Source organism: Penicillium angulare (assembly GCF_028827245.1).
Source record: "Penicillium angulare strain IBT 27051 chromosome Unknown utg000009l_segment0_segment0, whole genome shotgun sequence".
NCBI classification, from domain to species: Eukaryota; Fungi; Ascomycota; class Eurotiomycetes; order Eurotiales; family Aspergillaceae; genus Penicillium; species Penicillium angulare.
This window is the reverse complement of record NW_026623168.1, coordinates 462531-484295: the sequence shown is the minus strand read 5'-3', so window position 1 is coordinate 484295 and position 21765 is coordinate 462531. Positions and strand designations below refer to the sequence as shown.

Here is a 21765-nt window from a genome sequence, read left to right as displayed (position 1 = left end):
TCCATCGGGCCAGTCTATTTAGGCTTATTCCCTTTTCTTGGCTTCGCTGCCTTGCTTGAATCAGCTGCTGGTTCTAGAAATACATGCGTGAGTTTCTTATCTCGGTGCTTTTGCCTCAATCTCTACTGACCCACTTGTCTAGACCGTATTAACTCGTGGGCGAAAGCTCACGCATCTTCTCGCGGTCCTCAACCTCAACAAGATCCCGTTGCCCAATCCACCCCGGCAACAGCTATAAATCAAAAACCCGAACCCTCGCACGATGTACAAGTGAATTCCTCTCCCGAGGCCTCGTCCGCCACTACCATCGGATCGGGGCCAGATGATGAAAACAAACATAATGCCAAACCACCCATGCTCGTGCGCATGCGCAATGGCAGCGGTCGGTTCTACACCCATACCAAGGATGCGCTCTTACACAGCTGGGTTAATGTCCTCTTGGTCTTTGTCCCACTCGGTATCGCCGTTAAGGCTGCTGGTCTAAACCCGAACATTGTATTTGCAATGAACGCGGTCGCGATTATTCCTTTGGCGGGACTTTTGAGTCATGCGACAGAAAGCGTGGCCAGTCGCCTTGGTGATACCATTGGCGCGTTGATCAACGTTACCTTCGGTAATGCTGTTGAGTTGATCATTTTCATTATTGCACTGGTTAAGAATGAAATTCGGATCGTGCAGGCTTCTCTGCTAGGTTCAATCCTGGCTAATCTGTTGTTGATTCTGGGTATGGCGTTCCTGTTGGGAGGTCTTCGGTTCCAGGAACAGATCTACAATAGCACTGTTACGCAGATGAGCGCTTGTCTGCTCAGTTTGAGTGTGACTAGTCTTTTGCTTCCGACGGCTTTCCATGCTTCCTTCTCGGATACTAAGGATGCTGATTCCCAGACCTTGAAGGTTAGCCGTGGTACAAGTGTTGTGCTTTTGCTGGTGTACATCTTGTACATTATCTTTCAGCTTAAGTCGCATTCGTACCTGTACGCTAGTATTCCTCAGCGCATCATTGACGAGGAATCGCACCCTGGTGTTCTTGCTGAGTTCCTGAACAGCTCTTCGGATTCTTCTTCTAGCTCTAGCGACGACTCCGTCGATACTACTACCTCCTGGACTACCGCGAAGCGCATCAAGCGCGCTATGAAGCACCGCAGACACCGAAAGTCCAGTACAAGCTCCAAGGGCACGGCTCGCTCAGTCCGCAAGAATGTCATGGTCAACGAGAACCAGAGTTCCCTCGGAAACTCAATCGCAAGCAACAATGACAGCAACTCGTGTGCTATCGACTTTGAAGAGGTCCGCTACGACGCAGATGATGACGCCAATCCCCGTTCTCGCGATTTCGGCGTGGATGTGAACCGCGTCGAAAGCCCTCATCCCAGTGACAAGGAGCGCAAGAAGGAGCGCAGGAAGCGTCGTTCCAAGCGCGCGGAGAAGGCCCAAGCCAAGAACGAAGCTCAGAATGAAGCTAAGAACGAAGCCTCAAGCTCGAACGGTGCAGCAGTGCAGGAGAAGTCAAAACCTTCCATGAAGGGCTTTGCATCCGCACCTAACTTTGCAGGCATGGAAGGCGCCGGAGAGAATGACATTGCTAAAAAGCGCTCGCCTTTTGGTCCCATCCCTTCTTTGCTTTCGAACACTGTCTTCAGCTCGCAATCTCCGAGCAACTCGCCTCGCATTGGTGACTCGCGCCCAGCCATTCAGCGTAGTAACTCTTTGCCTGCCCATATGAATGCTCACATGAACGCGCCTCCCGCAGGTAACCCTGTACAATTTGTGCGTGGTGTCGCTCGTATGCCTACAGCTGTTGATCCCGTCACTGCGGATGTTACCCAAGAACCAGAAGCTGCGATGTCTCGCACCGCCGCTGTCGTTCTACTTCTGATCTCCACCGCTCTTGTTGCCGTCTGTGCTGAGTTCCTGGTCGATGCTATTCCCGACATGCTTGCCACCTCTAATGTCAGCGAGGCTTTCATCGGATTGATCATCTTGCCTATCGTCGGTAATGCTGCTGAGCACGTTACCGCCGTCAGTGTCGCGACGAAGAATAAAATGGATCTTGCCATCGGTGTATCCGTTGGTAGTAGTATTCAGATTGCTATCTTCGTTACTCCCCTTGTCGTTATCCTGGGCTGGTGTATGGACAAAGATATGTCCTTGTACTTTACTCTGTTCGAGACTGTCTGTTTATTTGTGACTGCGTTTGTGGTCAACTTTTTGGTCCTGGATGGACGTAGTAATTATCTCGAGGGTGCGCTGCTTATAGCAGCATATGTTATTATTGCGTGAGTTGACCTTTCCATCTTTCTTCAGTCCAAGATCCAACCTGCTAACTTTTCTTTTAGTCTTGCATCCTTCTTTTACCCTGGCAGCGGTGAGGCAAGTAACCTAGCCGGCTCCGATTAATCTACCTTAGGCTGTTCTGGGTTTTTAGCCGGTCGATAGAACTGTGTTCTCAGCACCACTAGAAACAGAACACAAGCTGATATGTCTTCCTTTCGCTTTACTTCTATGTACTCAGTTCGCTTTGACTACATATTTTGAATACCTGCAATACCTGCTTTATATCTTTATCGCTATCTGCATCTGCCAGAAGACAATTATTACGGATAGGGCGAACACTCTTTGACCCCTTCATTCAACCCCTAATTTCCGTCTCCGATCAATAGCACATATTTACAAAGTAAAAATAAAATCTAGAGTATACATGTAATTAACGTATGCACGCTTCCCGCCACGTGTATCACCATTAGTGGCTATGTCAATCCTGACGAGCCACGATGTGGCTCGGCAGATGCAAACACAGCAAATCAATCCCCACTCGAGTGAGGGGTTCATTGCACATTGATGGAAGGTTCAATGTTGTATTGAGGCATTTGTTCTCCTCTTTACAAAGATGTGGAGCTTAACACCAACAGCGTTTCATATTATGACTCCATCTTTAGTCCGTGGATGCCTTCTAGCGACTGTCGTTATTCTCCCAATGCAACCGCCGTCTGACAAAGGTGACACATACTTTCGCCCCCACAACTTGATGCTGACACACTCAATCCTTAAGGTAATCAGATTGATGTTATCCTTATTCTCTTACGCAGATTGATTACTATACAAGACCGTAGATAATGCATAGTCTAGCTGGGCATCTCTTTCATTTCATCAGTCTTATGGATGCCTATTTTCGTTCAGCCCTGTTTCTGTTTCAGGGGAAGGTTTCGGGATGTTCGGGCGCCAAACTCTGTGCCACATGCATTATTATTACATATCATGTACATGTATGTACATTGCATCTGCCTAGTCCTGAACACTTGAAACATAAACACAGGAGTGCTTTGGTACATGTATTATGGTTGTAAAAAGAGTGGAGAAGGGAAACTGCTTAGCGCGGGGTGTTTCGGTACGCAACGGAACGTTGACATTGACAGCTGGCCAGGTTGATTTCATAACAATACTGCAGATGTGAATTAAGGAATGGAAATAAATAATAAAATACTAATACTAATACTGATACTCATACTCATACTCCCCTTACCATTATCAACTTAGGCGCTACTCCCTTCTAGTCTTAACACACAGTACTCCACTCATATAAGAAACTCCCCCCTCCAAACCAAACTTCCCTTCCTTTCTTCCCCTCCCCATCCACCACACCTTCCCCAAACCATCCTCAGGTTCTCACAATGGCCTACTACGGCGGCGACCCCTACGCCCGTCCACCCTACGAACAACAACCCTACGGCGCTCCCCCTCCAGCACCATACCAACAACAACCTTACGGCGCACCACCATACTCCGGCCCTCCTCTCGCTCGTCCACCCCCCGGTCCCCCGCCCCCACTCCCACAAGGATGGGTCCAACAATGGGAACCTAACGCCCGTCGCGCATTCTGGGTCGAAGAAGCCACCGGTCGTTCTCAGTGGGAAGCTCCTTATGCTCCTGGTCCTGATTATGCGCGCGGTATGCCTCCTGGTCCGCCGCAGGGTGGATATTATGCTCCCCCTCCTGGTCCGCCGGTTGGATATGGTGGTGGTTATGGTGGAGGTGGTTATCAGCAGCAGGATCAGCAGGATCAAAAGAGTAGCAGCGGTACTGGGAAGTTGGTAATGGCTGGTCTTGGTGGTGCGGCGTTAGGTGCTTTTGCAGAGCATGAGATTGGTATGTTTCCATGAGTTTAATTTGTTTGGTTCTACTTTGTGGTTGGTTGTTTGTGATGATGCTAATGTTCGTTTTCTTTCATTACAGAGAAGAGTGATTCTAGTGATGAGCGTGAAGCCTACGACGAGGGAAGAGAGGACCAGGCTTATGAAGATAATGATGATGGTGGTTGGTAATTCATTTACCTTTGAATGTTGTTTCTTCGTGGTTTCAATTCTGGCTTTGTCTTTTTTCGTGTGTTCAGTTCGGTTCCCAGGTTCAATTCGGTTCGGTTCGGGATTAACGCAGGTTCACATTTATGTTCACGTTTCGCTTTTGCATCGGTTTATGGGACTCGAGGTTAAGACTTGCAGCATTGTTACCGCATCAGGATCATCTAGTCTTTATTTTTTACTTCTTTCTTCGGTTATTGCGATTGAATCAAGCGATGAACCTGCCATTTGTGCTCTCTTAACTCAGCATTGCGACTACAGCTCTTTTTTATTGTTTAGATCCCTTGCTCTATTAGTGTCGCAATCCGTCGCAGTCTTTTCTTTTCTCTCAACGCGCATATTTTTCGCATTATGAAGCATTCTTTACAATCAGACTTTGCTGGGAAATGGATCCTGGAGGTCTATAGTTCATGTCCGATCCTCGGTTCAATTGCGGAATTTGTGGGTCTGCCCAGACCATGCGATGCTGTTCCAGGGTTTTCAAGGATCTGCGACAACGGATCTTCCGAATCAGCAAATGAGATTATGATGCTTACTGTCGCGTAATATACGAGGCTATGCGATCTGCACTGATCGTCGAAAGAACTTCATTATCGCTACAACACTCTATGTAGTCTTCACGAAAGGACACCCATTCTTCTTCCCAATCTGATTAAACATTTCCATAGGATCATACCAAACATCAATATTCTCTATTTGAAGCTTCTCATTCACCTTCGCCACTATAAGTCCCTGGATATCAATCGGGTCTCCATGCGCCTGGACAGTAACCTTTTCACCAGAGCTACGTAGATCGTTAGCGGGATCGAGAATTCCCAGTTCGAGATTGGAAATGGGAAACGATACTTATTATATCCAGTATAGTCATTCTTCATCTCACCCCAATGTCTCCATTTGAAAACCACAACAGGCGGACCAGAGTATACCTCTAGCACCTCCCATGCAAACGTCGGCATCATTTGCTTAAACGACTTATGGGACTCGTCGAAATCATTCTTCACCGGATCGTAGTACTGACTTGCGCTTAGGAGGGCATTATACGTTCCAACCTCTAGCATGTGGTGACCTGTTCGCTTCTCGCCGCCGTTCAGGGAGAAGGTGTATACCTTCTCGTCTATGGTGCGCCAGTCGGAGAGTTTTGTTTTGAAAGAGGCTTCGATTTCCCAGTTTTTAACTAGGTTTTCGACGAGGAAGGGTAGACTGTTGGCTTCGTGGGTTGTTGTTTTGGCTGGGTGGTGTTAGCTTTGTAAGTGCGTGTGGGTGTGGGTGTTGGGAAGGTGCACTTTTCTCAAAGAAAGCTTTTGTTTTACTGTAATCTGGCGGAGCTCCGTGACGCCAGGAGGAATTTTCATCCTTAAGAACCGCATTGGGATCGAGTACATAGTCTGGAAGATCGGCCATCGTCTGCAGAAGCTGGTAAAGAGGAGAAAGAAGAATGTTAGTGTATGACAAGGCTCGAGTATCGGAAGTAAGAAGGATATTTGAGACTCAGTTCCCATGGTACTTACCTTGTACTCCCTTCCAAGTCCTCGGTCTATAATTCATCCCCGGGACTCGACTGTAACGTAACCTAGTCCACATGCGATGTTCATGCTAGTCCACTATCCTCCACAACAACGAATCAGAACGCGGACTGATACTAAATTTGTGCTTTGGTTTGAAAAGCGTCCAATCAGCTCGAAGGTGTATAATCCATATATTAAACGGACAGGGTAGATTTGGTCGTGGTCGGATGCGATTATTTCCCGGACCGTTTCAGCCGCAGCGGGTGTCCGATGCCCAGGTGGATAAATTAAATTTAATCAAAATCCATTGAGCCGGTGAAGGGGCCCACTCTTTTTTGGCGTATTGGAGGGCGCATAGTTGATGATATTGAACTTAATGTAATGAGGTTCGGTGTGGGCGAACTGTTCGTGGTTGCTGGATTGGGAAGTTTGGGTCTGTGGGGAACTGGAGTCGTAGAGAGGGGAACATGTGCTAGTAGTGGATGGAGGCCTATCCGTAAGGCTCCGAGGATGATTTCGAGTAGACGAAAGCGATAAGCCGTTTTTGTAGGATTGGGAGGAAGATTGTACGTGGGGGATAATTGCAGAAGGTTGAGACCGGTTGACATCTCAAAGGCAGTTGGTGCACAAGCTCCTGGTTGGGTCTGGACTGTAAAAGGTTGCTTGTAGGCGATTTGCCGAGTGGTAAAAAAAGCTTTTTTGAGATGTGTTTGGCCGTAGCTTTAATCTTATAACAAGGCAGTATGGAAGCTCGAGATCCGATGAGTAGAATATGAGTCAGTGGGGTATGGATTTGATATAGAACAGCATTGATTAGCAGGGGATTTATGCATATAAACATGCATGTGACTGGCACTCGATATGGTAAAACTGATTGACTTTGAAAGCCTCAAACATCTGCACCAATCCGATATTTGTTTAAACCCTGCAGACATGACATGGTAGCGATGAGTACAGTGAACCTTCGAAAGCACAGAAAAGACCAAGAATGGCGACAAAGCCCAGAGTTGGATTCGAACTCACAAGCACCATTGATTCATCTGGTTTGAATTAATAATACTCACTTTTGCAGGTCGTCGGCGCCAAATGAGGAAGGTCCACAGTACTTCACTTTGTCCCATCGACGAGGCACCTTTCAGCATCACGAACTTTCATCAAGCAAGCAACAGGTAAAAAGTGATAAAAAGAAGAGAGAAAGGCTGATTGTATAAAACATCTTATAAATAATAAAAAAGTAAGGTGTCATTTTCCCCCAGGGAGGCACGAGTCCCTGGGTTTCCCACCCACCCTCACTGTGGGTGCAACCGCCGCTACCTAGGCCCAGGACCAGCCTAAGTAGAGTCTACAACACAATGGCCGAATGGCTAGCCACTCGACCAAAGGAGACGGGACCGATGAAGGGAGGGGGTATCGGGTCTCTATCTGTTGACTTTTTTTATTTAGTTTCATCATTCCTGGCTCCGGCATTCAGGTTAGACACCTGAAATCTGGTATTCTGTCTCTTTGAGACTTAATCTTTCTTATTTTCATATCTTCAATTAGTATTTATAACTGTGCATGGTAGAAAATGCCAATTTAATTTGACCATAGTGAGCAATGCTCACTTCATGGGCAGAAAAGTGTATAAGATGGCTTCTTTCCCGAATGGGATGCGGCCACCAACAAGCCTCCCCTCTTTTTCTCATTTAATGTCTTATTCAACGGTTCAGCTTGTGTCTTCTCCACTCCAGCCACAATTCACGGGATTTTCAAGACCCCCATTAGAACATGAACTCGTTTGTATAAGATTGTCAAATCCCAGTCACAACCCCAGACTCACTCAATATTCATCATTACTGACACTCTTATTTTTACAACATCAAAACTTCAAAGCAAACATGAAACGCCCCCGACCAAGTGTCCGATGTGATCTGCATTATTCACGATCTCGGCCTGTCATTGACATCCAGGGACCTTTGTTGCCCGCATTGATCTCCCCGGATTCTGGATTTTCCGACTGTGGTCACACAGTACGCTCAGACCCTTAATTTCGCTCTCGTTTTTCTTTCTTTTCTTTTCTTTCCTTCCCCTTTTATTGAACGTGTTATCTTTCGTCTCTACAAGGCCGTTTACGGATGGACTGGGATTGAGCAAATGCTGAGGAAGTTTCATTGTCACTCATATACGGAACCCATTTCGAGATTTCCAGTCAGCCGAAACGACTGTGCTCACTGCTACTGGACATGGACTCGAGAATATTCCAGGTCGAAAGCAGAGACACTTCTACGTGCATCATATTCCAGTTCAATATTAGTTAACAGCTCGGTATCAAACCCTGGCGACGACAAGTCCCACAACTCGCTTTATTACTTTGTGCGGCTGTCGATCGCTGTTTGCCTCTAGATACCAAGATCAACGAAGACATAACAGCATACTGACACGATTACCGTTTGTGTTTGCGTGAAAGTCCGTCTTCTACATTCCTCTTGTCTACGTCTTATATCCCAGTTATCATTCATATCTACAGGTACCATTGCCATCCCAGTAACCAAGACTAAACATTGAACTCATGATTCATTTCTAAGTAACTTCCGGTGATACAAACGTAATCAATTACGAATCACATTGCACAAAGTCATCGCCAGAAGCACCAGTGTGCGTAATCACACCCGCCAGCTCCCCGGAGCCATTGAAGATAACACGGTCCGCACCGGGGGAACCACCATCGTAGACATCGCCGCCGCTCAGAATAGGAAACTCGTAGTATGTGCCTGAGACGGGGAAATCGAAGCCCTCATAGTCATGGTACTCGTGTGGGTAGGAGTCGTCATCGTTGCCGGCGGACTCGAGCTTGTAGCCTGCTTTTTGGGCTGCGCTGACAGCGCTGCTGCTGTAGCAGTTTGAGCCACAGGTATAGGCGCAGGCGCGGGTGAGCTTCTCGAGGGGGATGGCGAGGGTACCGGTGAGGAGGGTTGCGAGGGCGAGAAGCTGGACTTGGTTAGTGAGGATAATAGATGGGGCATCAATAGACAGAGAAAACGACATACCTTGGTGTACTGCATTTTGACTGAGGGTTCAAGAGAGATAATTGTCTTGATGCTATTCTTCAATCAATGTCAGGAATTAACTAGATTTAAGTACTTCTCAATCATCCTGGAATCTCTCATCCAGCCTCGCGTATACCCCTCTCACAGACGATGTTACATTTGAGTAGAACAACTCGACAAACCTCTGTGGAACCTCATTGGCGTTCGCCGTTTAGCGCATTCAAACCAGCGCAGTATCTTATAAGGCCATTCCTTAATAGGAATGTCCGCCGATCTGCACCTCACATCCTAAACGAGATTAGAGGTACGAGACTCCGATAAATGGTGTCGCTCACTGGCGTGAGAGATTGACTGGCGTTTGCCGTATCGAGGGCTGATCGACCGGCGGAGGCGGATGAGTGGACCCTGAATTACCCTGATGATCATGACTTCTGCAGGGTTTATCGGCCCAATTGGGGGTCGTGTTTGGGGGCACGATGAGGGGTCTCGGGTTAGATGTGGGGTTGTGAAGAAGTGGGTTCTTTCTTTTGGGCCCATTTATCAGCTTCGCGCCATATTTGTATGTTGCATAGGTCTAATCTGTTATTTAGACTGAATTATGAGCATGAGTTAGTGTCAATTGTGTATTGAATATTACTATTCTGATTATTTCGATGTTTCTTTTAGCTGCTCGCCCTCCACCAGCCACCGCAATGTATGAGTGTGTTTTCCCAGAGCCGGCCACCATTGAGGCAGTGAGGAGAGCACATCCAGCGCCCATCTATTTTCTGGTTGATGGAGCTGCTGTTGAAGAGTGGCAAATGCTGTGCTGTCAAAGGATAGGGCTTGAGGGCCGAATAGAAGCAGTTGATGCGGAGTCATGATAAAGTTCACGTGATGGAAATAGTGACACCTTATCGAATGGTTATTGTGTTCCCATATCCTTCCTAGAAGTCCCCCTTCTATATAATTTCTACTCTTTTCCGGATTTCTACAATTAGGTCTAGCGTGCATCATCGGGCTCCAATCAAGATGCATGAAGTGGCCAGGAGACTGATTTACGCCCATCGGCTTATTTTGACCCTACAGCTGGTCAAACTCCCAGTGATAACTCTCCGGATAGTAGTGTTTCTGGATGATGCATATGCACATAAGTACGAATAATGTCAGATTAGAGAGATCGCCGCTTGTGGACGATGGCTCGATGAGGCCGTCTCGGGTCCATTCCAGAGAGTTGCAAAGGAGATTCATGACGACCTTGGGATTCGTCTCCAAGGTCCGCTAGATACAGAGCGTCGTATTTCTTGTAATATGTTTGGTAAATAGGAGCATTGTTAAAGTATTTTATTCAGCTTTCGGTACATTCAAAATCAAATCAAAGATGGATAAGAAGCGAAGCGCTGGCATGTGCATAATGTGCATACATCTATGTAACCAGGACCAAAAGCAGCCCATTCTTCCTGTGCCTAGGTATGGGTAGATATTATTCTTTTTTCCCGAATGAAACCTCCGTTTCAATGGCGAGCTTTCGGATCTGAGAAACCACTCGCGCCACATCGTTGGCTTTCAGAGGTACGCGATGATCTCCATCCCATGCGATCACCCGGCGACTATGCGGATCGCAAAAGTCTTCAGATTAAATTCTATGGAGATCCACTCCTGCGTCCTGCGGGCCATGAACATGCAGCGTGGGGATACGTAAAGTCGGTTTCTGCGCATCGTAAACTTCTCGTTGAGGATGGGGGTGATATGTAATTTGTGACGCGTGGGGGAAGACTAAGCTCGTGTTCATCCCAACATCTAGCGCAATGAGCGGTGCCCGGCCAGCCAAGAGGACAGCGAAGCGGAATTGAGCCCCGGACGTCGCGTTGCCTAGGATCTGCTGTCGGTAAAGAAGACTGGCCGCGACTTTGACGCCTTGACTGAAGCCCAGCAAAGCCACCCACTCCCCCGTTGCACCCTCTGCATCATCGCGGGCCATTGCATCTGCGAGGCTGTCGTCAATTCCGCGAATGATTTCGAGCGGCGGTAAGGAAGGATGCTCGGGTCGCCAGCGTAGCCATCGTCGAAAAGGACCCCAAAGGGTCGAGATATCTCGGGGAATTCATCATTGGATCGGGGGAATGAGAACGAAGTCAACGGGCCAATAAAGGCTTAGACTGATTTGAACGGAGATAGGGTTGAGACAGGCAAATTCCGAACTCCATTTGTCATATGTTTGTTACTTGTCTGTAGCGCAGAAAATCAACCATGGATGCACATGTGCGGAGACAAGAAATGTAACCTTAGGAGGATGGACATGGGTTCCACGGCTAGATCACGATGGCGCGATCGACTAAATCGCTTACGGCTCTAGCGTCGGCCGCCGACCCACCATCCGCGGCCGCCTTGGCGGAACACAAGGACGATCTCGATTACCAACCAGAAGACAACATTGAAGTCTTTGAGATCTTTGTCTCATTCGTCAGAATGCTTCTCAGTCATGATACTATCCTCGATGTGTGACTTCTAACTGGAACTCTCATGACACACTCCACTGAATATGATATATATATGACCTTGGGAAGTTCTCCGTTAGATGGAACCTAGGAAGTAACAATCCAATATCTTTCGACCTTCTTCAAACTTATCTCGTTTTCAAACATTTCGCTTGCTAGAACAACCATGACTTCATCCGTGGACTCCAGCAACATCTTCCGGGTGGATGGCATTGTGGCCGTTATCACCGGTGGTGGCAGTGGTTAGTTTCCTTCATCCCACGCTCTTCATTGTATCAATCATCCTCATGTGATTATACAGGAATTGGCCTGAATATGACCCGTGCTCTGGCGGCCAATGGTGCCCACAAGATCTACATCCTGGGCCGTCGCCTAGAGGTTCTCGAGAAAGCCGCTGCCGAATTTCCCGATGTGATCATCCCCCACCAAGCCGATGTGACTACTAAGACGGATCTTCAGGCAGCCGTGGACCGAATCAAGTCGGAAGTTGGCTATGTCAATCTTGTTGTCGCAAATTCTGGAAGCATCGGACCCTCCGTGCGATTCAACCCTGCGGCCTCTCTGCCTGAATTGCGTCAATCCCTTTTCACCGATTTCTCGATGGATGGCATGAATGACGCTCTCAATCTCAACATCACCGCTGCTTTCTTCACTATGACTGCATTCCTCGAATTGCTCGACCTCGGAACGCAAAACGCCCTTAAGGGCGGGTTCGGCAAGCCCCTTAAGGAGGGCAGCGATGTGCCCTCGATCCAGAGCCAAGTCATCTTCACCACGAGTATCTCGGCCTTCAGCCGTCACTGGACCTCGTCTCCCCCATATTTGACCAGCAAGGTGGCCATCATGCAAGTGGCCAAGCATGCCAGTTCCCAGCTGGCCCGGTTTGGAATTCGTGTCAATGCCATTGCGCCTGGCCGTATGTTCTTCCTTCTTCAATATGCGTGAATTTCAATACTAATACATGCGATTCAGTCTACCCTTCGGATCTAGCATCAGTTCTCATTTCAAGCCGCAAGCCTGAGGAGGAGGCCGCCCATGATGATCGCTTCATCCCAGCTCGCCGTTTCGGAGGTGATGAGGAAATGGCCGGTGCCATTCTGTATTTGACGAGTCGTGCAGGCAGCTACTCCAATGGACTAATCCTCACTACCGACGGTGGCCGCTTATCAGTCATGAACGCTACCTATTAAGCTCACAGTGGGGTGACTGTCTATTGGGTTTCTTGATGATGGCTATCTCGATGGCAGTCGAGGAATATTTCAGATTGCTCTAGCTTTGCGACTGTGGGGTCTAGTAGTGTGTAAATTTCTTGAACATATACAGCAATGCGACACTGTATTTTCTCACTTGGATTTTCTTCTATAAGAAATCAGTAAGCAACCCTCTGCATTTCTTGGCCTGGATAATCAGAATTATAAGTTACCTAGGTATTATCGAAGCAGAAAATATCCCAGAACCAATAAAATTCTCTAAAAACCAGCCAATGAATGTGAATTTAATATGCACCGGGACCCTCAACTTGAGCTACTGGTCCGTAGGGAGGATTTCCCGCCGTATAAATGGGCCGGTCCTCGACATTTGGACTTTTCGTCTCCTCCATCGAGGGCTTGTAACATTTTAAGCTGCATTCCTACTGCTTATATCGTCTCTCACCACACAAGACAGGATGCAATTCCCATTATCTCTTTGGATAGGCTCGTTGATGCAAGGCGTCGGATTTTGTCAGGCCCCGTTTCTTCTCACCTAAGTCTATTTGAAGCAGACTGTGCTAACATTTCCTCTCTCGCAATTTGCAAACGTACCAACCGCAAACGACATCACCGGTGCAAGCAGCCCAGCGACAGTAGTAGCCTTCGTTGGACAAGAATGCCTCTAAGAGTACCTACTAACCAAGACAAGCTTATCTCAAAGATTGCTAAGCACAGTAAGTGTACAGTAGTTGTTGTTAGCACCAACAGCGCTATTTTGATACCTTGGTTGGACAAAGTTAACACTGTCGTCGAGACTTTCTACCCTGGCTAAGAAATCGGACCTGCGATCGCTTCTGCGGGGTTTATCGGCCTAATTGGGGGTTGTGTTTGGGGGTACGATGAGGGGTCTCGGGTTAGATGTGGGGTTGTGAAGAAGTGAGTTCTTTCTTTTGGGTGTATTTATCAACTTTGCGCCATATTTGTATGTTGCATAGGTCTAATCTGTTATTTAGACTGAATTATGAGCAGGAGTTAGTATCAATTGTGTATTGAATATTACTATTCTGATTATTTCGATGTTTCTTTGTGCTTCGGTTCCCCGACGGAATCCGTGCCGCTATCTTAGCACAGACTGGAAGCTTGTTTCAATTTTGAGACTGAGTACTTTGTAAAGGTAAGATTTATTCAATTCTATCATCACATAATTCTCTATCCGACCACGATGGAATAGATCTTTGACCACCATCCTGAGTTGTCCACCTCATCCGCATCCTCTTCGACAAACTCCCTTCTTCCTGTCCAAATATCCATATCTTCCAGCCGGACAAACTTGGTCTTATTCCACACTTTGTACACCACGAAGAATAAAACAAATACAGGCAACAAGATATAGTTGATCACAAAGTCTGTAGAGCTGAACGGGTTCAAAAAGCATGTATACCCCTGGAAAAAGACGAGGAAGATATTCCCCGCCAGAGCAAGATATGTCCCATAAGGATAAAACGCGGCCTGATATGGAAGTTTCGAAGGGTCTTCGCCCTGCGCCACTAATGCACGACGAAAGCGGATATGGCAGACCCCTATCACGGACCAGACGATAAATGTGGCCACTAGGTGAAGAAAGGTTAATAAACGACCCTGCTCGGAAACTTTGAACGATGAATAGTACATACCACCGGATAAAGTAATAAGAGCCGAATACACAGTTCCAGCACTGGATGATTGTTCTAGGAAAACAATGCATGCAAAAACGTTGGTGAATATTAATCCAACCCAGGGTACGCCGGCACGATTCGTGCGACCGATGAATTTCGGTGCTTTGCCATTACGAGACATGAAGAGTAGTGTTCTTGACGCGACGTATAGCGAGCTGTTTCCTGCGGAAATCACACTAATTACGATGAGGGCGTTGATCAGATGTGCCGCTGGGAGGATGCCGGCATCGGTAAGTGCGATTGTTAATGGCGAGCTGGCAGTTTTTGAGCCATTGCCCAGAAGCTGTTTATCATTCCATGGGATGAGAATACCGATGAAGAATATTGTGCCTAAAGATGTTAGAATACTGCTGGCACTGGACTTTGGGAAATGCCTACCGATGTAGAAAATTAGAATACGCCAGAAGACCTGCTTGATAGCTCGAGGAACTGCTGTTTGAGGATTCTTGGATTCACCAGCAGTGATACCGACCCTAAATATTCAATATTAGCTCTTGCTCAATTTGCGAAGTAGTTCAAACATGCATTTCTGTTCCAGCGTATAGAGTACCGGCCACCACGAATGTCTTCGCTACACCATTGATCCCATCTGCAAATGCTCCAGGATGATCCCAGTATTTGAATCCGATGGTTTGTGGACCGATTCCACCGGTACTGATGCAAATTGCCAGAATGAAGAAGACGATGAGAGCAAGAACCTTGATTCTACTAGTTGTTAGTAAGTCTTTTCTCCATTTTCTCGGCCTCAACGTACACAGAAAGCCAGAATTCCATTTCTCCGTATGCCAGAATTCCTAGGTTCGAGAGAGTTAAAAATAAAAACCAGAATATAAGAATCCATCCCCATTGTGGCACGGCGGTGGTCCAATATTGGATGACTAGGGAGACTGAGTTGTATTCATTTGCGAGAACCTGTTTTAAGTCAATCGCAGAGCTATCTGATTTAATTTTGATCAACTCACAGTCACCCATAAATACCAATATGCCCACCCTAGTGCAAATGCTAACGCATCGTCGATAAAACGGGCAGCATACTCTGTGAACGACCCAGTAACAGGAATTATTGTTGCCATTTCACCCAAAGATTGCCTGCAGAGGTTAACATTTTTCGAGTCACTAAGATGAGAACCAGGCAATCACCAACATGACAAAGAATACAATTATACCAACCAGGCAAAAGCTGATTAGGGAGCCCGCAGGCCCTCCTTCATGCAGCGCATTACCAGAGCTCACAAGTAATCCGGGTCCAATGATTCCTAGAAAGAACTAATCAGCTCAGTTCTTAAACCATCGTCACTGTCAGTCCATTTCTGACCTCCGATCGCAATCATCTGCAAATGTCGCGATTTGAGCTGCCGTTTCAACGGCGCCGCAAATGGGTCTGTCACAACATCTTCCTCATCTCCAACTACTTCTCCACCACTGGCAGTTTTCACCGTTTTATCCACATCGCCATCCTTATTAGGCATTCGATAGGTTGAGGCACTGAATTCGTCGCTCTGGCTCATTGGTGATTCGGTACCTGGATTTTGGGCTGTTTGACAGTTCAACTTTAGGATCACATTCCGGAATGGGATTAAAGGAGAATATTTTGCGTTAGTTCCTTACGCCATCGGGCGGGGGATGATGAGCTGTGTGAGCTCTGAAGACTGTGGGTCACTTTAATTTGTTGGCAATGTCGTGATTTGGGTTGGTTCAAACGCCAAAACGCCAATGTAGATCACGGGGCGCATGTGGCTTTATACCCCGACTTTGGATATAAAAAGCACCTAGACATGAACAGGTGCCGGTTGTTTTCTGAAACAGATCGTTTTCGAATATTTGAATTTGTTTGTGGCGTTTTTCGCATTCTTGTCGTATTCTATTCGGGTGATTCCATGTTGATTTCAAAACTCAAACTTGTGGATCTCAGATCTGTGGACGGAAGGTTACTGTGGATCTCTTTTAGATGGCCCCGCCATTATTAGGGCTGCACACCAAGAGAACCGTGGATATTAAGAGCAAGGTACCATGATTAGATATGTCGAGGACACTGCAGAGTTAAAAACTCAGATGTTACTGTAGGAAACGCGGAATTCAGATAAGTCATAATCCAAGAAAATCAATGTTTAGAGTACAATTTCAGAACAATTCCATTAGCCAGTTCCCATCTATTCGACCCTTGCCCAAGATAAGAGAGCAAAACTCCTCAGTATTTTCACCAGCATGTCTGAGATGCCACAAAGCATGCCCTGCCATGCTTTGAACCACCTGGAATTCACTATGCCTGGGTTCTGGGTGTTTCCCTTCAACCAAACAACCAGTATATTCGCAAGTCCAAGATTTCTTCCCACGTCAGGTCTTTTACTAATCCTCTAGATGTGGAGTCTGACTTTAATATGGGGCTCTTCTGGTCTGATGTGCTTGTACATTCGTCGTTCCATCAACCAATATCTGCAAATACACTTGCAATACTGGGCAAGTTACCCAAATCCGAAATGATCAGAACATTAGATTCATGATCACGTGGCTGTAATGTTCGAACTTCCGACTGTAAGTATGTCAATATGTAGGTTTGTGAGGGGTCGAGGCGACCCAGATAGGCAGGAGGGTCGAATAGTACGTCGTGCTGATCGTCCATGGCATTAGTAGATGATGATCTAGGTTGGACTCGGGTGGTTCGTTGGGAGCTTTTAATAATTCAACTTCAATCTTGATCTCCTAATCACGCAGTATGTTAAGAAGACAAATAAAGGGCCGTCTCACTCAGATACCCTCATATTGGACTATTAGCTTACCCTGCCTCTTGTAGCTTGTACCTGCCAGGCGGCCAGAATCAATATGGGGGCTGCCTAAGTAACACTACCCAGCTCTTCAGTATTCAGAGCTGATTTATAGCTGGCCATAATGAAGATAATTCGGAATACATTCGCAAGGACAACGAGAAGTATGATTAGAATAAGAAGGCTAGTTCAAAAAATTTATAATTATTCATAAACCATTAATTCGTCACCCATCGCTCAACTAGCTCTATCAGACTCTATTTCATCGTAAACACTTTTCTCTTAACCCTTGTTTCTTCTCCTTTGAAGAATTTTCACCAGAATAAAGCAGCTAAGTCCAGCAGCATACGCGCACCCAGCAAATGCAATCAATCCCCAGTACTCCCCATTGCAACGATGCAGAATTTCCCCTGCAATAGGAACGCCAGTCAGAGCCCTAGAAAGATATTAGTTTATATTTGAAAAAAAGCGGTAGCAAAGCAATATAAGTACTTACCCAAAGCTAACAATTGTATACACAGTGGTATAGTATCTCCCATAATTCTGAACAGGACATAGTTCGCCTACGCAAACAGGAACAAGGCTGATATTGCTCCCGCTGGCAAATCCAAAGACGACAGAGAATATAATGACTGCCACTAAATTTCCACCTCCTGGTAGCCAGATCGCAAGCACAGAAATAAGACATAGGATATTGGTTAAGATAAGTGTGTTGAGTCGACCAATCTTATCAGCCACGATACCTGGTATCCAGCGACCGGGAAAAGAACCCGAGTTCAAAAAGACGATCATCAGGTATGAGAGTCTTGGTGAGATACCGGTGGCTAAAGAGTACGAGGCAATGTATTCCAGGGGAATGAAGAAGCCCCATTCAATGAAGAAGACGCCAAGTGTTGTAAGAGCCAATACAGGATCTTTGAGTATAGTCAAGTCCGGGAGGAAAGTCTTCAGCGATGGAGGAGATGGATCCTTAGGAGGAAAGTTTGCACGGACGAGTAGACATCCTGGTACTAGGAGGATGAGAGTTATAAGGCCTATTATCCGGGTTGACCAGGCGAATCCTATCTTTGGAGCAAGGTTCTCGAGCACGAGAGGAAATATGACACCGCCGATACTACCTCCACCCAATGCAAGGCCAGTTGCTGCGCCACGTCGACGACAGAAGAAGTGTCCTATACTTGCGACAGGGACAATGAAAATAAATGATGTCCCCATTCCACCGAGGATTCCAATGACAACTAGGAAATGCCAGTATTCGTAACAAAAGCCCATAAGAACAAATGTAAGGACTATAAGTGTTGAGCCAGTCCACATCAGTAATTTAGGACCCTTGATGTCGAAGATCGGTCCAATTTGAATACCACAGAAGAAAACGAGGAAGTTGTATAATCCGAAGATCCAGCCGATCTGCCCTTCGCTCAGGTGGGATAGTTGGTGTGTTGAAATCCACGCTTGGTAGATGCCGATACTATTCATCAGACCTAGCCCTCCCATTATGGCGCTGAAGCTACCTACCACGACTAGGTTGGCTCTTAGGCCACCTTCTGGGTATATGTCTGCACTGACATCGATTTTTGGTTCGTGGTGCATTTCGATACTCAATTGGTTGAGATATGCGATTGTAGATTCGATTTGCTTGATAGAAGAGGAATTTGTGCTTAGGGAACTTTTTGCCTAGCTATATAGGTTTTTTTGTTGGAAAATTTCTCATTGTTTTGTTCCGTATAGTTAGATTCTTGGTTCGGCTTGGGTCTTCGCGGCGTAGAGAGTATCGGCGGTGGTTCCAGTGTCTCTGCTCGGCCGTCGGCGAAAGTCCGATATACTATGCTCAGGTGGTAAGCACCTGGCTTGAATGTTGCGATGAATGGGTAAACATGGTAGGAATGATATAAATGTGCGACATGGTCAATTTTGAATTCATGTAGAGAACATACGCTAGTTCGTGTTGTGATAATACTTCGCCTCTTGAGGGAATCAATACTAATGACCAAGACCTAGGATAGCAGGTCTAACGACTATTGCCACCGGGTTGGAGTAGTGACACGAAGTAAGGCGAAAATCCACATTCACAGATCACTGCTGAACTCGGCGAAACATCAAAATCATACAATGTCGACATCCGGAAGGTCTATCGGGTTCTGTTTGCCTGCATACAAACTTTGCCGTTCCGTTGCCGACTTGATGGCCGACGGCCGCTCGGCCAAGTCAAGTGGATCGGGAGGCAAACTTGGGCAGCGGAAACAGATGAAGAGACTCACTACTAGCGATACAGTTCAGCACATGGAAAATTCGACAAGTTCAGTCCGAGTAATCTTCGGATCTACATTGACTGGCCAAGGCACGGCCGATAAGAAATCATGATCGAGACCCGAGTGCTGGGCATTGTGATTCAGCACAAAGGCTAAGATGCAAAAGAAAAAGAATAGTACACGAATTGCACGAAGGCTACCGGAATGTATACATAAAAGAAAATTAAATGAAAGAGACACAAGAAAAAAAAATAGAAAAATAGAAAGACACCATCCTCCGTCCCATCCATTTCCCATGGGTATGCTCAGTAATCCAAGATAATGCAAATGCGCCAGGCAACGAAGACACGTGCGTATATCAAAACTATGCGAATCGGCGTTTTGACTTTGATGGGCTCGGCGACCGGAGAGTCGCATCTGGATCTCGGCTGCGCTCACGGACATAATCCATCGCTCTTGCGTTTTCCAACATCAGTGGAGCATCTTGTTTCTGGGAAAATTTGTCGCTCCTTTCCTGGCGCAGGTCAGGCTGTTGTTGTCCGTAGTAACTGAAGCCAGGATTGTGTTGCAACGGGAGTGGTTGCCCGTGCATGAATGGATTATGCCCTTGTGGTTGGCCGGGGTAGTTGTTCGGGTGGTGGGAGTAATCTTGTTGATTGTGTTTGTTTCTGAAAGAGCGGAATGACCAGTTGCTTACAACGGTCACGGTAGAAATGGTGGCGAGGAAGATTAACTAGAGAAATGTTAGTAGGGGATTGGATTGAGTGTAGGCCATCGGTACATACCACTGCCTTCCAGCTGATCGGATCAATAAAGTTGTTGATTATAACGGCCATCGTGTGCGCAGAGACCTTGGCGCGCCCAACTTTAGCCGGGTCACGATTCATACAGCGCTCCCAATTCTCGCAAACAGTCTCCAGTGCTGGTAATCGGTCCCCACCACCACACTTGTTATCCACGTAGTCTTTGGCGCATTTCGCCATGTCTGCCAGAATACCATCCGAAACCTCTTCAGCAGCGTGCTCGAATTCAGCGCGAATGGCTGAGACAAATGTGAATACGATCCACACGGCGAGGGAGAATAGCGATAGGTTAACCAGTAGCTGGGCCCACCACGATAAGATGCTGGGAACATTTGGGTGCGCCTCCAATAAAGCGAAGAATTCACGGAAAGACGACATCCGCGAGGGAACGACTTCTGATCCATGCTCATTATCTCGTTTTAATAATTTGCCCCCCCTCTTCTGGCTGTTGCTTGACCCATCGCTCTCATCATCACTCTCCACCTTCACCCTTCGAATCAGCTCCTTGTCTCGCACTTTATCTCTTTGTAGCCGTCTCTTTTGAACTTTATGCACCGCTCCACTCGCAAAATGTGGCACGCGGGTAATCTCGCCTCGACCAGGGCTAGAATGACCATGTCGCCCGAATGGATTGAATATTGAATTCCTCCGCTCCGTTCTTGCGGGTTGTTCCGGGGTATCTTCATTATCTGCGTTCTCTGGCGACGAGAAGTTCTCAGCACCGGATGAGAAATCGACATCAATCTTGCGAGGGGTCATAAAAGCAGGTTGTCCGAACTTGGGAAGGGACGAAGGCCGGGATTGTGATTGTTGTTGTTGCTCCTGTTGGGAGAAGAGGAATGGCTTGGAATTCGGAGGACGAAGAGCATAAGAGTTGTTCTTGTTCGGAGACTCAAATGAGCTATGTGGACCTAGCAATAGTTCTATTAGTGAGAGTGAAGACATTGTAGGGATCAAGAAGCTCACGTTTCTGGCCGCCCAGGTGCTGGCTCACTTGAGCGAAGGGCGAACTCGGATCTACTGCTGGTTTTGCTGTCCATTCGAATTCCATCGGAGCTTCACCTGTTCGGAGTTCTGCAAGTCGCGCCATGATTGCAGCAGGTCCCCAATTACTTGGGTGGATCGATCTGGGGATGATAGAGTGTGGAAGCGGGATGGTGGAGCAAGCAAGTTTTTTGTTTGGGTAAACAGACACCGGAGCAACCCGCACGGCACATGCAGATAACACCGATAGCACCGATAACTACAACGCGGTGGTTAGTACTATTTTATTTTTACAAGATGCGAGTTATGTGTATATTGCAGGGAGATATTTTATCTTTTGAAATGCTATCCTGAATTATTTACGCTCTTTGGCCTCGAAATTCGAATCTAAGACGTGTTTGATCACTCTGACATGGTACAACTTCCCACTATATATACATTTGTGGGTCTGCATGCCAACGTGTACAATTTTTACCGTAAATTATTATATATGATCCCAAAAACGCTCTAAGACAGATGATACTAAGCGATATACGATCCATAGTCTTGAATGCTTTAAAGATGCGGGGACTCTAGATCATTTGAGTCACCGAATACTAGTAGGCAGTAGCGGCCCGAGATACGCATCCTCGAATACTACTAGTAGTATACCTGATGCAACAAAGCTTGAACTGGGTGCCAGCACCCAAATATTGTCTT

General features: G+C 46.8%; 11 protein-coding genes across 11 annotated transcripts; 5 read left to right on the top strand and 6 right to left on the bottom strand.

The window, feature by feature from the left end:
- Positions 1–83: 83 nt before the first annotated feature.
- Positions 84–2397, top strand: N7478_011741 (uncharacterized protein; the record flags this gene model as incomplete). Its single annotated transcript, XM_056927955.1, has 3 exons — positions 84–87; positions 143–2276; positions 2337–2397. The coding sequence occupies 3 exons, from the start codon at positions 84–86 to the stop codon at positions 2395–2397; spliced, it is 2199 nt and encodes a 732-aa protein (XP_056773682.1).
- Positions 2398–3668: 1271 nt separating this feature from the next.
- Positions 3669–4319, top strand: N7478_011740 (WW domain protein; the record flags this gene model as incomplete). Its single annotated transcript, XM_056927954.1, has 2 exons — positions 3669–4143; positions 4231–4319. The coding sequence occupies 2 exons, from the start codon at positions 3669–3671 to the stop codon at positions 4317–4319; spliced, it is 564 nt and encodes a 187-aa protein (XP_056773681.1).
- Positions 4320–4961: 642 nt separating this feature from the next.
- Positions 4962–5756, bottom strand: N7478_011739 (uncharacterized protein; the record flags this gene model as incomplete). Its single annotated transcript, XM_056927953.1, has 3 exons — positions 4962–5139; positions 5202–5583; positions 5666–5756. The coding sequence occupies 3 exons, from the start codon at positions 5754–5756 to the stop codon at positions 4962–4964; spliced, it is 651 nt and encodes a 216-aa protein (XP_056773680.1).
- Positions 5757–8452: 2696 nt separating this feature from the next.
- N7478_011738 (extracellular guanyl-specific ribonuclease RntA) lies at positions 8453–8901 on the bottom strand (the record flags this gene model as incomplete). The annotated part of the gene is made up of 2 exons (XM_056927952.1): positions 8453–8827; positions 8887–8901. The coding sequence occupies 2 exons, from the start codon at positions 8899–8901 to the stop codon at positions 8453–8455; spliced, it is 390 nt and encodes a 129-aa protein (XP_056773679.1).
- Positions 8902–10501: 1600 nt separating this feature from the next.
- N7478_011737 (uncharacterized protein) lies at positions 10502–10846 on the bottom strand (the record flags this gene model as incomplete). Its single annotated transcript, XM_056927951.1, has 1 exon — positions 10502–10846. The coding sequence occupies one exon, from the start codon at positions 10844–10846 to the stop codon at positions 10502–10504; it is 345 nt and encodes a 114-aa protein (XP_056773678.1).
- Positions 10847–11187: 341 nt separating this feature from the next.
- On the top strand, positions 11188–11370 carry N7478_011736 (uncharacterized protein; the record flags this gene model as incomplete). The annotated part of the gene is made up of 1 exon (XM_056927950.1): positions 11188–11370. The coding sequence occupies one exon, from the start codon at positions 11188–11190 to the stop codon at positions 11368–11370; it is 183 nt and encodes a 60-aa protein (XP_056773677.1).
- A 159-nt stretch (positions 11371–11529) lies between these two features.
- Positions 11530–12553, top strand: N7478_011735 (SDR family NAD(P)-dependent oxidoreductase; the record flags this gene model as incomplete). Its single annotated transcript, XM_056927949.1, has 3 exons — positions 11530–11605; positions 11665–12279; positions 12336–12553. The coding sequence occupies 3 exons, from the start codon at positions 11530–11532 to the stop codon at positions 12551–12553; spliced, it is 909 nt and encodes a 302-aa protein (XP_056773676.1).
- A 1209-nt stretch (positions 12554–13762) lies between these two features.
- N7478_011734 (amino acid permease) lies at positions 13763–15776 on the bottom strand (the record flags this gene model as incomplete). The annotated part of the gene is made up of 7 exons (XM_056927948.1): positions 13763–14163; positions 14227–14598; positions 14819–14973; positions 15023–15180; positions 15231–15357; positions 15413–15524; positions 15584–15776. The coding sequence occupies 7 exons, from the start codon at positions 15774–15776 to the stop codon at positions 13763–13765; spliced, it is 1518 nt and encodes a 505-aa protein (XP_056773675.1).
- Positions 15777–17099: 1323 nt separating this feature from the next.
- On the bottom strand, positions 17100–18620 carry N7478_011733 (uncharacterized protein; the record flags this gene model as incomplete). Its single annotated transcript, XM_056927947.1, has 3 exons — positions 17100–17214; positions 17386–17466; positions 17527–18620. 3 exons carry the CDS (start codon positions 18618–18620, stop codon positions 17100–17102), a joined length of 1290 nt encoding a protein of 429 aa, XP_056773674.1.
- A 519-nt stretch (positions 18621–19139) lies between these two features.
- On the top strand, positions 19140–19391 carry N7478_011732 (uncharacterized protein; the record flags this gene model as incomplete). The annotated part of the gene is made up of 1 exon (XM_056927946.1): positions 19140–19391. One exon carries the CDS (start codon positions 19140–19142, stop codon positions 19389–19391), a length of 252 nt encoding a protein of 83 aa, XP_056773673.1.
- Positions 19392–19643: 252 nt separating this feature from the next.
- N7478_011731 (putative nuclear envelope protein Brr6) lies at positions 19644–21172 on the bottom strand (the record flags this gene model as incomplete). Its single annotated transcript, XM_056927945.1, has 3 exons — positions 19644–20012; positions 20065–20993; positions 21049–21172. The coding sequence occupies 3 exons, from the start codon at positions 21170–21172 to the stop codon at positions 19644–19646; spliced, it is 1422 nt and encodes a 473-aa protein (XP_056773672.1).
- Between the last annotated feature and the right edge of the window lie 593 nt (positions 21173–21765).